General features: G+C 50.6%; 1 protein-coding gene across 1 annotated transcript; it reads left to right on the top strand.

Moving 5' to 3' along the window:
• The first annotated feature begins 1,551 nt into the window (after positions 1–1,551).
• Ptcra (pre T cell antigen receptor alpha) lies at positions 1,552–9,201 on the top strand. The gene is made up of 4 exons (XM_059281438.1): positions 1,552–1,630; positions 6,179–6,499; positions 8,376–8,420; positions 9,029–9,201. The coding sequence occupies exons 1-4, from the start codon at positions 1,552–1,554 to the stop codon at positions 9,199–9,201; spliced, it is 618 nt and encodes a 205-aa protein (XP_059137421.1).
• The last annotated feature ends 5,071 nt before the right edge of the window (positions 9,202–14,272 follow it).

Genomic DNA, 14,272 nt, shown 5'->3' with positions numbered 1-14,272 from the left:
CATGGGGGCTGCATGCATTTAATCCCAGCAGGCAGAGGCAGGTAGATCTCTGTGAGTTCAAGGCTGGCCTGGTCTACGGAGCTCCAGGCCAGCCAAGGCTACACAGTGCAACCCTGTCTCAAAAACAAAACAATACAGTGCTGCCCGCAACCTTGGCCAGAGACGTTTCTTCTGCAGGGGCAGAAGCTAATGCAGAGGACTCAGGGCTGGTCCAGATGAGCAACTGTTGAGTGCTCAGCTCCAAATGGGACATCTCCATCATCACCACCCCACCCCTCACCAGGTTCAAGAAACATCATGTGGAGAAGGAGCTGGGAAGAGTAAGAACCAAAGCATGGGGAGGAGCGCTGTGAAACCCTCTCTTCTAGACGAAGGTGGCTTTGGTGCTCATGAACTCACTGCAGCTGTGCCAACTTGCACACAGTTCTGACAAGATCAGTCAGCGGTCCAGCGACTAACCGGACTCCGGGTTAGAAAAAAAAGGGAGAAGTCATATTGATTATAGGAGGAAAGCTGAGGCATGTGCAGGGGAGAGGGAAGGGAGAATTAGGGGTGGATCCAGGTGTGGAACTGCCAAAGAATGAATACATATATTAAAGAAATAACCCAGCATTGGGGAGGTGGAGGGAGGAGGACCATCCTTGGCTACATAGCAAACTCAAGGCCATCTAGACTACATGAGACCCTACCTCAACAGAACAAGAATGGTGGCGGGAGAGATGGCTTAGCGGTTAAGAGCACATACTGCTCTTGCAGAGGTCCTGAGTTTGGTTCCCAGTGCCTACGTCAGGTGACTCCCAATCCTCTGTAACTGCAGCTCCAAAGATCCAATGCCTTAGACACACACATAGACATAATTAAAAACAGTGTGTGTGTGTGTGTGTGTGTGTGTGTGTGTGTGTGTGTGTGTGTGAGAGAGAGAGAGAGAGAGAGAGAGAGAGAGAGAGAGAGAGAGAGAGAGAGAGTCAGGATCGCTCTATGTAGCCCTGGCTGTCCTGGAACTCACCTTGTCCTGGAACTCACCTTGTACTCAAACTCACAGAGATCTGCCAGTCTCTGTCCCCCTTGGGCATCAGGCACATACTGGCACATAGACATCTATACAGGCAAAATACCCACACACATAAAGTAAAAAAAAATAATAAAAAAGTTCAACCTTGGCTCTGCCAGCTGTGACCTTGGGCAGGCCACTCAGTCTCCCTGAGGCTCAGTTGCCTTGTCTGTGAGTTGAAGCAGCTGGAGGATGACATGAAGAGCTATATGTGGAGGTCCCGCCATGCACCTTGGGTGGGCACCCAGCTCCTGGGATGGGAGTGGCACCTGAAGTGCCTGACACCCCTCCTCCCCGGAGAGGTCTGAGAACTAGGTGGGAGAGAAACGGCTCAGCTCCTGGCAGAGCAGCTGAGGTACAGCTGGGCCTGAGGCCTGGGAGGGAGTCTGGGGAGCCTCCTCCCCCAGCCCACACCTCAGGGCTGCAGCTGGGCCTGTGGCCCGGGAGGGAGTCTGGGGAGCCTCCTCCCCCAGCCCACACCTCAGGGCTGCAGCTGGATCATGCCTCTTCTTGAGTTGGCCATGGCTAGGACATGGTTGCTGCTTTTCCTGGCTCTCAGGGGTCAGACTCTGCCCACAGGTAAGTCCCTCTTGCCTCCCTCTTTGGCTGCCACTGAGCCATCCCCTGGTACCAGCTGAGCCTCTACAATGACGCTGGGATCCACGGCCACCTGGTTCTGAGTCCTCGTGTCCTCCAAGTGGAGTGACAGCAGGGCTTGCTGTCCTTCTAGGAAGCGTAGAGAAGTAAAAGCATCCTTGATCTGGTGGTGTAGGCCTGTAGCTCCAGCTAGTCAGGAGGCTGAGACAGGGGAATCCAAGTCAAGGGTAAGAAGAGAACTATGGGTATAGCTCAGGGGTAGAGCATTTGCCTCGCTGTCATGCGTGAGGCCTAGGTTCAGTCCCAGAACTGAATCATATAAGAGAAAAAGAGCAAGCTGGATGGTATCCCATAGAAGTTGGAGTCATGGAGCCAGGGCTGTGTTGTGTGATGTAGGGTGATGCACTATGGGCAACATCGTAAGCTCCTGGCCTGTCCTTCCTGCCCTCAGAGTACCCTCTTCCAACAGGGACCAGGGTGTCTCAAGTTCACTTCCAACTCAGGAGGTCCCGAGGTGTCAGCAGCTTCCCAAGAGGTTAGCCAAGGTCAAGACCAGAGTTCCAGTCCATCTGAAGCATGGACATATACGGTGGGGAGGCCTTGGACTTTTGAGTCAGGGAGTCTACTTGATCTAAATTCACCCCTAGTGTGTCGTGGGGACTTCCTTCATTGGTAGAAGATACAGCAGGAGGCCTGAGCTCTGGGAAGGAAATGCGTGGGGTATGGAGGGAAAACCTGGAAGGCTTCATAGTGGAGGTGGAAGCTGATTCGGTTGAGGGGCTGAGGGTTCTGGGGCTCACTCCTGGCCTTCTGTTGTCCCGTTGTTTACAGGGCTTTAGGAATATTAATATAAATAGTATTTCCAAAGCTTACCTAGCAAAGCCTTATATTAGCTATACTCGTCACAAAGATTCTCTTGGGCCATTATGTTGTCGGGGCATTTTGTTTTGTTTTGTTTTGTTTTTTGTTTTTTTTTTTTTTTTTTTTTTTGTTTTGTTTTGTTTTTTTGTTTTTTTTTGTTTTTCGAGACAGGGTTACTCTGTGTAGTTTTGTGCCTTTCCTGGGACTCACTTGGTAGCCCAGGCTGGCCTCGAACTCACAGCGATCCGCCTGGCTCTGCCTCCCGAGTGCTGGGATTAAAGGCGTGCGCCACCACCGCCCGGCGTTGTCGGGGCATTTTAATCTCAGTCAATTAAGGGGATTGAGTCAGGGACCAACCTCAGCCCTGTCTAAGGCTTGATTCCTTGTGTCATATGACCAAACTTCAGGCATTTTTCAAGGCAAAGCAGACTATGTGACCTGTGGTCACAGAGGCTCAAACGCTGACTGCATATCTGCTCAGTGCCCTCAACCTGTTATTTGGCCTCCTGATACCTTCAACTCACCTTTCACAAGGCTCTCTGGCACTCTGGGGTGTTTCCTTACCTTGGCCACACAGAGTTCATAGTGTGAATTTATTTCCAGTTGTTAATATTTGAGATTCTATTTATAATTTTAAAAATCCTATTTAAAAAATAACCTTTAATTGTGTCCTGAATGGGTCATCTTTACTGAAGGATGACTGAGATGGCTCCATGTGCAAAGGCACTCCCCGCCAGCCCGACAGCCCAAGTTCAAGCCCTGGGACTTCCATTGTGGAAGCATGTAGCTAGAGTTTTCCTGCCTGGCCCACAGTCAGGGCAAATCTCTTTCACCTGCCAGTCCCACAGCCTCTCAGACCCGACCAAGTAAACACAGAGACTTATGTTGCTTTCAAACTGTATGGCTGTGGCAGGCTTCTTGCTAACTACAGCTCAAATTAATCCATTTCCATTAATCTATACCTTGCCACATGGCTCGTGGCTTACCGGTATCTTCCCATGCTGTTTGTCATCGTGGCGGCTGGCAGTGTCTCTCTGACTCAGCCTTCCACTTCCCAGCTTTATTCTCCTCCTTGCCCCGCCTATACTTCCTGCCTAGCCAACGGCCAATCAGTGTTTTATTGATTAATTAGCAACACATTTGCCATACATCCCACAGCAGAAGCATAGTACAGAACTGACTCCCCAAGTTGTAGTCTGGTCTCCACAGACACATGCCCCTGACACACACAGAGTAAATTATTTTTTAAAGTTTTATTTATTTATTATGTATACAGTGTTCTGCCTGCATGTATGCTTGCAGGCCAGAAAGGGCACCAGATCTCATTACAGATGGTTGTGAGCTGCCATGTGGTTGCTGGGAATTGAACCTGGGGCCTCAGAAAGAACAGCCAGTGCTCCTAAACGCTGAGCCATCTCTCCAGCTCAGTAAGTGTTTTTTAAAAAGAGGAAAAAGGATGTTGGGCAGCAGTGGCACACTCCTTTAATCCCAGAACTTGGAGGCAGAGGCAGGCAGATGTCTGTGAGTTCAAGGCCAGCCTAGTTTACAGAGCAAGTTCCAGGACAGCCAGGACTGTTACACAGAAAAACCCTGCCTAATAATAATAATAATAATAATAATAAGAAGAAGAAGAAGAAGAAGAAGAAGAAGAAGAAGAGTTCTCAGTGGTTAAGAGCCTGACTGCTCTTCCAGAGGACCTGAGTTTCATTCCCAGCACCCACATGGTGGCTCACAACCATCTGTGATCAGACTCCTATCATCCCAAGGGATCTGATGCCCCCTTCTGACCTGTGCAAACACTGCATGCATGTGGTATACAGATATACTTACAGTCAAAACACCCACATATAATAAAATAAAAATAAAATCTTTAAAAAATAGAATAAGACTACATGCTGGGAGTGTGACTCTGTTGATAGAGTTTATTTCCCTGCACCTCATTAATTCCCTGCACACCTCCTGGTGTGCACATGCCTGCAATCCCAGGACTCTGGAGGCAGAGGCAGGAGGATCCAGATTTCAAAGTGGTCCTTGACTCCATTGGGAGTTTGAGGCCAGCCTAGGCTACATAGTAAGACGTCTCAAAAACAAACCAAAATGAAGTAAAAAAGATCCGATTTGACTATGGCAAAATGTCAACCATTTACTAACCTCTGTTATTCCAGCTCATTCCTGTATGTCAATTGATAGTCCACCCTCTCACCCCACCATGGTGCTGGGGACCAAACTCAGGGCTTCATGTGTTAAAGACAAGCACCCTACCTCTGAGCTTCCTCTCTTCCTCCTTTTATTTTAGTTTACATTATTTGTAAGTTTCACATGTGCGTGCATGTGTGGGGCAGGAGTGTGGCCACCAGAGGACAACTTTCCGGAGTCAGGTCTTTTTTTCCTTCCACCATGAGGGATCTCGGGACTGAACTCAGATTTGGCAACATCTTTACTCAGTGAGGCATCGTGTCAGCCTCCACCTCCCTCTGAGACAATTTAGCTTAGCTCTCTGCGTCCTATCACCCAGCTCACGCACCCGTACCCCTGCCTCAGCCTCCCACGTCCTGGGGTTACAGACACGGACAACCACACCACACTTAAGTAGTCTTTCCAAGAAGGGAAGGCCCAGGTATACTTGAGGCTCCCTCTGCTCTCACTCCAGGCCCTTCCTCCCCAGAGACGCCAGTTCTCCTCAGGCGGCACGGCTTGGTGTTGAAGCACTTGTTTGTGATGCTAATATCTTTCCCACAGGACGGAGTTCCTCGAAAGGCCTGGCAATGGTTTCCTCAATGTTAAATACCCGGCACCTGGCCTAGGAAGGGGCTCAGGAAGGATAGGTGGGTGGACAGTAGGAAGAACGGTGGGATGGATGGATGGATGGATGGATGGATGGATGGATGCATGGATGGATGCATGGATGGATGGATGCATGGATGGATGCATGGATGGATGCGTGGCTCCAAGGGCTGTGGAGACGGCCCAGTGAGTCATGCTTGCTATACCAACAGGAGGACCTGAGTTCAAATTCTCAGCCCCCATGTGACTAACTGTGCATGGCTCTTAGGCTGCATGTCCCAGCACTGTGGACAGCAGAGACAGGAGGGTCTCGGGGCTCCCTGGATGCGGGCCTAGCTCCAGGAGCAGTGAGAGACCCTATCCTAAGGGAATAAGGTGACGAGATGGAACAGGTCAGCTAATGTCCTCCTCTGGCCTCCATGCGTAAAACACACATAACACACACATACACACACATACACACACACACACACACATCACACACACACACACACACCACACACACACCACACACACACACATACACACATACACACACACACACATCACACACACACACACACCACACATACACACACACCACACACACACCACACACACACACATACACACACATACACACACACACACACACCACACACACACACACACACACACACACACACACACATACACCACACACATACACCACACACACACAGAGGAAGAAGGGACACGAAATGAGTAGACTCAGGAAGGGAAGGGGTAGACTGAAGAATACGATGATGAATGGTAATGGTATGGGGCAGCGTGAGACGACAGGACCTGGAACTCCAACCTTCAGGAAAGTTCCCATCTGGAGGCACCAGCCAATGGAGCCAGCACAGACACCCTCCTCTCTTGCAGGCATGGCCGCCATCCCCTTCCCTTCTCTGGCTCCACCGGTCACACTGCTGGTGGATGGGAGGCAGCAGATGCTGGTGGTCTGCCTGGTCCTTGATGCGGCACCCCCTGGCCTGGACAGCCCCATCTGGTTCTCAGCCGGCAATGGCAGTGCACTCGATGCCTTCACCTACGGGCCCTCCCCAGCACCGGACGGCACCTGGACTAGCCTGGCCCAGCTTTCCTTGCCCTCTGAAGAACTGGAAGCCTGGGAGTCCTTGGTCTGCCACGCCAGGCCTGGGGCTGGGGGCCAGAGCCGGAGCACACTCCCCCTCCAGCTGTCAGGTGGGGAGCAGCCTGGGGTCCTGTCCCTTTCCATACCCTGGAGTCAGAATATGGTGGGGAGGGAGGGGGCTCCAGGCACCAGGCATGAAGGACGTGTAAGGGGAGACCCTGGTTCCGGGAGAGTGGTTTAGAGGCCATGATTCCTGGGATTGACAGCTGTGATATCAGGTTCAGGTTTGCTCTTGAGCCTGTGATCCAGCATTTGAGAAACAGACAGGAGGATCAAGGCTATCCTTGACAAGTGAGTTCAAGGCCTGTTTGGGTTACATGGAGCTCTGTTTCAAAACCAAAATAAGCCGGGCAGTGGTGGCGCACACTTTTACTCGGGAGGCAGAGGCAGGCGGATCTTTGTGAGTTTGAGGCCAGCCTGGTCTACAGAGCAAGTTCCAGGACAGGCACCAAAACTACACGGAGAAACCCTGTCTCGAAAAAACAAGAAACGAAAAAACAAAAACAAAACAAACAAAAAACAACTCCCCCCCAAAAAAACAAAACAAAACAAAAGCAAATCCAGGCTCTGATGTGTGATTGCTAAGAGATATTAATAACTTTTAATGGATTATTCATAAGTGCATGTATCATATGTTTTATATATAATCTATATAAATAGTTCATATACACACAAACAAATCCTGTAAGACCAAACAATAATTAAAGAATAATCCCCTATCACTGGGCAATGATGGTGCACGCCTTTAATCCCAGCACTTGGGTAGTAGAGGCTGGCAGATCTTTGTGAGATCGAGGCCAGCCTGGTCTATAGAGTGAGTTCCAGGAAAGCCAGGGCTACACAGAGAAACCGTGTCTTCAAAATAAATAAATAAATAAAAATAAACTCATCGCTTTTTACCAAGTTTATTCTATGCCAAGCACTGTCCTAAGTGCTGCTTCATTTTAAATTTTGTAAAGATTATTATTTTGAAGTGTGTGTGTGTGTGTGTGTGTGTGTGTGTGTGTGTGTGTGTGTGTGAGGTGTGTGAGTCTAGGTGCTTGACTCGACTAGACGCATTGGATCATCATCACCATCCACCCCCCACCCCCCCCACCCCCCACCCCCACCCCCCCCCCCCCCCCCCCCCCGCCCCAGGAGCTGGAGTTACAGGCACTTACCAGCCTCCTGACAAACAAGGAGGTTGGGAACCGAACCCTGGTCTTCTGAGAAAGCAGTACTCACTTTCTTGTTTAGTTTTGGTTTGTTTGATTTTTAAAACAGGGTTTTCTCTGTGTAACAGCTCTGGCTGTCCTGGAACTCACTTTATAGACCAGGCTGGCCTCAAACTCACAGAGATCCCCCTGCCTCTACCTCCCTAGTGCTGGGATTAAAGGTGTGCACCACCACTGCCGGGCTTGTTAATGAGGGTGCTGGGTTCCAACTCAAGAAAGCATTTACCAACTAAGCCACCTCCTAAGCCAAGCAGACTAGGCTAACCAAGAGTCTGCCTGTCCCCACCTCCCCAGCGCTGGATTATAAATATGGGCCACCGTGCCCTGTTTCTGTTTTTCTTTCTTTTTTAACATGGGGATGGAGCTCAGGTCCTGTGTTTGTGTTACCAGCACTGTCATGATGGGGCCATTTGGGTCACCTCAGTTTTATTACCTCCCAAAGAGGATAGCTTTCTGAAAAAATGCCCTGCCTTCCAGCAAGAGCTGTAAGAGAATGGGCTCCCTGTGGGAAGGGACTGAGGTGCCTCTTAGGGGACAGAACTGTCAGGCAGGGAGGGGAGCAGTGATGGCTTCTCAGGACTTGCCAACAAGTGGGCTCAGAGTTTCCGCATATGTCCCTATGCCCTGCAAGTTGGCTAGGGCCAGGCATAGGCCTGGACTGTGAGGTGCCCACCCGTCCCATGGTACTCACTTCCTTCTTCTTGGTTCACAGGGGAAGCTTCCACAGCCAGGACCTGCTCTCAGGAACCTCTTAGGGGTGAGTCAGGTGGTGGGGTAGGAGGGCGGTTGGGAACAAGGGTCTGAGTCCTGGTACCTGGCCGGTGGCATTCAGCTCTAATTTGACCATGAGTCTCCTGAGGTTGCAGTTGGGAAACTGAGGAGTTTCTAGTTAAGGGATTGCTTTGCTAAGGTCTAGCCTGGGCTTCCCTGGGATACGGTGGGGTTTTCAGATACCATCCTAACTCCTGGACCCCGTGGAGCAGCACAGAGGAGCGCCAACACGTGGGGCCTGATGGCTCCTTGGGTAGGGGGTGGCTGGTGGGCTTGGGTTGAGAGCTTGTGCATTACTGAACTCCCTGAGGTGGTGGTGAGGGCACTGGGCTAGTAATCACAACACCTGTTTCTTGCCCAGCTATCCTGAGGGATTTACTCTTTGCATTAGACGCTCCTTCCTGAAGGCTTGCCTCCCTCGCCAAACAAAGTAAAATGAGGGATTAGTAGGAGGCACATGTTATCACCAGTAGAGACTAAGGTCAGACACCGGGAAGGAATTTCCCGGAGGAGGAGACAGATGGAGAACGGCCCTCCTTCCTTGTCCCTGGGCGGTCTGGGCTCCTGGGGACTCCTCCACTCTTTCTTCTGCAGGGACACCGGGTCAGTTCCTGTGGCTGAGTGCACTGCGACTGCTTCTCTTCAAGCTGCTTCTGTCCGACGTGCTTCTGACCTGCAGCCGCCTCTGTGTGCTGGCTGGCCAGCACCCACTGCCGCCACCCCCACGCCGGTCCCTGCGTCCCACCCACCGAATTTGGACATCGTAATGAGAGACACAAGCTTTGGTCTTATCCAACCCTCTGAGGTTCTTTGCTGAGCCACATCAAGATGGCGACACTGGACACTCCTGCCGCCTGCAGCGGGGACACAAACCCTGGCTTCGAGGAGACCGGCTGGGCCTGCAGCTCAGGACTGCCCACTTTGTTTCCTTACTCGAGCTGTGGAACTTTTTTTTTCCTGTATGTGGTCGGCCTCTTCCTGTAAATGGGGCTTTCTGGGACTGGGCTCTGCCTCCCTCACAGCCTGAGGTTCTGGGAGGAAAAGGACTGTGTCTCTCCCATCAGCAGGGTAGGAGGGTGACCATGTGCCCCGGTGTGTGTAATCAGGCACAATACAGAAGAGCTTAGATGACAAACACATTGCAAAGCTTTTCATCTGTGTGCCTGGGGGAGATGGTGTGCCAGATGAAGAGGAAGCAGAGATCTGGGAGGGCTCTCTGGAGGAAGAGTGGGAACCTGGAAACTGTCTGGTGGGCCTGGGGACTGGGGAGGGGGTGTAGGGACACAATCTACTGTGCTGTCAGTCACTCACTGGACAAGGGTCCTCTCCGCTCCCTTACCCTGGCACAGCTTCTCTGAGAGGGCAAGGCAGAGTCAGGGAGCCAAGGAGCTAGTGCCCATCTGCTGGTCTTGTGCAGACTTGAAGGAAGGGTGCAGAGCCAGGATTCCCGAGCATCAGGATCACATCCAATGCTAGCAGCATAAGACAGTAATTGCAAACCTCCGCGCTACTAATTAAAGGTCATTATTCATTTGACAGGTAGTAACTCAGCATCCGCCGGGAGCCAGGTACTAAAGAGGTTTGGCTTTGTTGATCTTCCCTTGTTCCCCAAAGAGAGCCCTCACATGGACCGAGGATGAGGTTCCCACATTGGAGAAAGATTTCTTTTCAATCGTGTGTGTGTGTGTGTGTGTGTGTGTGTGTGTGTGAGAGAGAGAGAGAGAGAGAGAGAGAGAGAGAGAGAGAGAGAGAGAGTAGGAGCCCATGGAGACTAGAGGTGGAGCTGGAGTTATAGATGGTTGTGAGCCACTTAATATGGGTGTGGGTACTCAACACAGGCTTCTGGAAGCCCATCTCTCCATCCCTTGAGTCTGTCTGTCTTTCTTTCCTTTCCTTCCTTCCTCCTTTCTTTCTTTCTTTCTTTCTTTCTTTCTTTCTTTCTTTCTTTCTTTCTTCCTCTCCCTCCTCCTCCCTCCTCCCCCTCTCTTCTCCCTCCTCTTCCCCTTGTCCTCCTCCCTTCCTTTCTCCTCTCCCCTTCCTTTCTCCTCCCTCCCTCCTCCTCCTCCTTCTGCATCTTCTTCCACTTCTGCTTCTTTAAGACAGAGTCTTGGGACTGGAGAGATGCCTCAAAGGTTAAGAGCACTGGCTGCTCTTCTAGAGGACCCAGGTTCAATTCCCAGAACCCACATGGCAGCTCACAACTGTAACTCTAGCTCCAGGGGATCCGGGACCTGCACACAGACATAGATTCAGGCAAATCACCAATTCACATTTAAAAAAAAAAGAAAAAAAAAAAAAGACACTGAGTTTCACTACACAGCCCTGGTTGTCCTCAAACTCAGAGAGATCCACCTGTCTGTACCTCCTGAGTGTTGGGATTAAAGGAGTGTTCTGACAATCATACCCAGCCCTGAGACTCTACATCCACTGTATATATTGAAGCAGAGTCTCTCGGTTGAACTCTGAATGCTCTTTTTTCTTTGAGACAGGGTTTCTTTGTGTATCTTTGGAGCCTGTCCTGGAACTCGCTTTGTAGACCAGGCTGGCCTCGAACTCAGAGATCTGCCTGGCTTTGCCTCCCGAGTGCTGGGATTAACGGTGTATGCCACCACTGCTATGCTAAAGATAATTATGGGCTGCCATGTAGTGCTGGGGAATTGAACTCAGGGCCTTTGCAAGAGTAACAAGTACTCTTAACTGCTGAGCCAACTCAGCAGCCCCTGAATTCTCAACTAAATCTAGAGCTCACAGATGAAGACTAGTCTAGCTTCATTGGGCTCTGAGGATCCTGTCTCCACAGAACACTGTAATTCCCGGTACGATACCATTCCCCTGCAACATTTACATGGGTTCTGAGGGTCTCAATTCTGGTCTTCATGCTTGTGTGGTGAGCATGTTAACCACTGAACCATCTCCCCAGCCCATCTCCTGCCTCTTTCTACGGATCCTTTGGGGAGCAGGGGCACATCTCTAGAGATGAGGCTGTCCCTGCCTCCTTAGGAATTGATTTTTCCTCCATGGCCAAGTTCAGGAGGGGTCCAGCTGTAGCCTCAATTTCTTTAAACATTGTCCCTTCCCAGCTATCCGTGGGACTTTGAACCGAGCTAATTGTTTACCTGTGTAAATGTCCCCTCAGCAGCCCTTGGTCCGGAAGCTGAGTTCCTTCACTCTCAACCTTGTCCTGCTCCATCCCTTAAGTCACCGCTGTGGCTGAAGAGTCTCCAGGAGGGCTTCCGAGTCTTGTGAGTCAAGGACAATGGCCAGCTTTTGAGCCTCCCCAAGTCTAACAGAGCCTTGAGAAAGTAGAGACACCCTAGAGGCTGTTCCAGTGCTGTGTATTGTGAAGTTCCATGTGCCATAGCGCCATCTAGCCAAAGTGCCCTGATACCAACACTGTGAGTGTTACAGCTCTGAAGGGAAGGTCATCCTGACAGTCAGAAGCCAGGGTGCTGTGGGATGTCCTTCTGTACGCTGTGACTATGTGTTGCTCTCATCGGTTGATAATAAAGCTGTTTGGTCAATGGTGAGGCAGAACAAGGTTAGGCTGTACAATCAAACTGAAGATGGAGATGAAGAAAGGCGGAGCTGAGCAGATGCCAGCCAGCCACCGAGGAAGCAAGACATATAGAAAAATGAGGTAACAAGCCACGAAACATGTGGCAAAGCATAGATAAGAAGTATGGGTTAATTTAAGTGTAAGAACTAGCTGGTAACAAGCCTGAGCCATTGGCCAAACATTTATAATTAATATAAGCCTCTAAGTGGTAATTTCAGATGTGGCTGATGGGTATTTGGGAGTTGCTGGTGGGACAGAAACTTCCATTTACACCAAGGAATACCACAAAGTCACACAACACAACAAACCTCATACAAGAGATTTATTGGCAGAGACACAAGAGGGTGGCTGCCTCTACTTGAGGGGGAAACATCAAAGAACTGAGCAGGAGGCAGGCTTTATATAGGGTTTCTTGTGTGGGGGCTTCCCAGGGTGGCCTTGGATTGGAGAGATTACGTGACCTGATCTTGGGGCAAACTCAGGGATTGGTGGGATTTTGTGCCCTCGTCTTGGGCTTTTTTTTTTTTTTTTTCCCCTGTAGAGCAGGGACTGTGTTGGCTATTCATGCCAATTTGGGTGGCAGGTCTGGCTTTCCTGCTGCTCGAAGATACCTGTCGCAAGCCCTGCCCCTGGAGACCTGGAGGTCAGGCTTGACTCCTTGAGGCTGCTAGCAGGCAGCCCTGGTCCCTGGCCCCGCAGAGCTCTAACCCTTGCTTTGGGGAAGTCTTTCTTCTCAGAGCTGTAACACAGCCAGAGAAGCCTGGAGGCGGGGCTAGCCACTCTCTCCTGGAGGGGCTTACAGACACAACTGCTTTAAACAGGACACTTCGCCAGCAGAAGGCCTGTTGGGTTTGGAGAGCTTCATAAGCACAGCAAACATACCTAGACTTGAGGAGAAAACAGGGCTTTATGGGCGAAGCTGCGTTTGCGGACAGCTTCCCGCAGAAGCTGAGCTCAGAGTCAGTTTAAAGCAATGCCAAGAACCCAGAGAGTCCTTCCAGAACCAAGGCCGCCCTCTGGTCTTTTTGCCTTCAGCTTCCAAGACTTGGAATCAAAATGCTGGTACATCACACCTAACTGACATTGCTCACTTTTGAGTTTGGTGCCAGATTGAGTCCAGAACCTCATGCACACAAGGCAACCACTCTGCAGCTAAGACCCATGTTCAGTCAGGGATTCTCTTTGTTTAACAAAGAGCTAGTGTCAGGACCCCTGATGTCAGAGGCAGAAAGGAAATGTAAATGTTCAATGCCAGGTTCCTGCCTTCTAGGAGCTCAGAATACAAAGAAATAAAGAGACTGAGATCGGCACGCTAAAAATGCTGGAATGTTTTCCATCTGCTCCACACATTTCAAGGGGGTTTTTTATTTTGGAGACAGGGTCTCCTGTAGCTCAGGCTGCACCCGACTGTGCAGCCAAGGATGGCCTTGAACTTCTAATCCTCTCCTTCTGCCTCCTGAATGCTGAGATTACAGGCTTGCATCACCACCCAGCTCCACGTTTATGCCAGCCTGGAGATGGAACACCAGGGATTTGTGTGTGCTAGGTAAGGGCTCTACCACTGAGCTACACCCTAGCTTGTTCATTCATTTTTAATCCTTCCTTATGCCAGGGGGTGTGTAAATGTTACAGCTCTGAGGGGAAAGGCTTCCCCAGTGGAAATGTTACAGCTCTGCTCCTGTGGGGTAAGGTTTCCCCGGTGTGTTCCAGCTCTGAGCAATCGGGAGCTAGGGAAGCTAAGGAATACCAGAGTCACACTGCACAACAAACCTCACACAAGAGATTGGGAGGCAAAAAGGAGGAGGGTGGCTGCCTCTGCTTGATTGAGAAGCAGCAGGGAACTGAGCAGGAGGCAGGGTTTCCTGGGAGGGGGAGGGGCAAAGCTTTCCAGGGTGGCCTGGTCTTGGGGCAAGCTCAGGGATTGGTGGGATTCTTTTTCTTGGCCCTAGGCTTGGGGTCAAGTCAGGAGCAGGGTGTTCTTTCCTTGGCTCTTTAATCCTATATGGTAGTGGTGCAAGCCTTTAATTCCAGGGAGGCAGAGGCTATTGTATCGGGGGTGGAAAGAAGACAGAGAGGCACTTTAAGGATGATTCTTTAGCCCTTCCAGCTACAGGGGAATCAGCCTTTGATGGACTTAAGTCAATCTCCGTAAACCAACACCTTAGATAAGTCTAAGCTCCCCAAAGAGACAATACCAAATGCAAATTCTCAGTTAGGAGTCGTCCCCCCCCCCCACACACCACCCTTAGGAAACTCTCACAAGATTTACATGCTTCAAATGG

Source organism: Peromyscus eremicus, chromosome 16_21 (assembly GCF_949786415.1).
Source record: "Peromyscus eremicus chromosome 16_21, PerEre_H2_v1, whole genome shotgun sequence".
Classification (NCBI taxonomy): domain Eukaryota; kingdom Metazoa; phylum Chordata; class Mammalia; order Rodentia; family Cricetidae; genus Peromyscus; species Peromyscus eremicus.
This window is presented reverse-complemented; position numbering and strand designations above follow the sequence as displayed.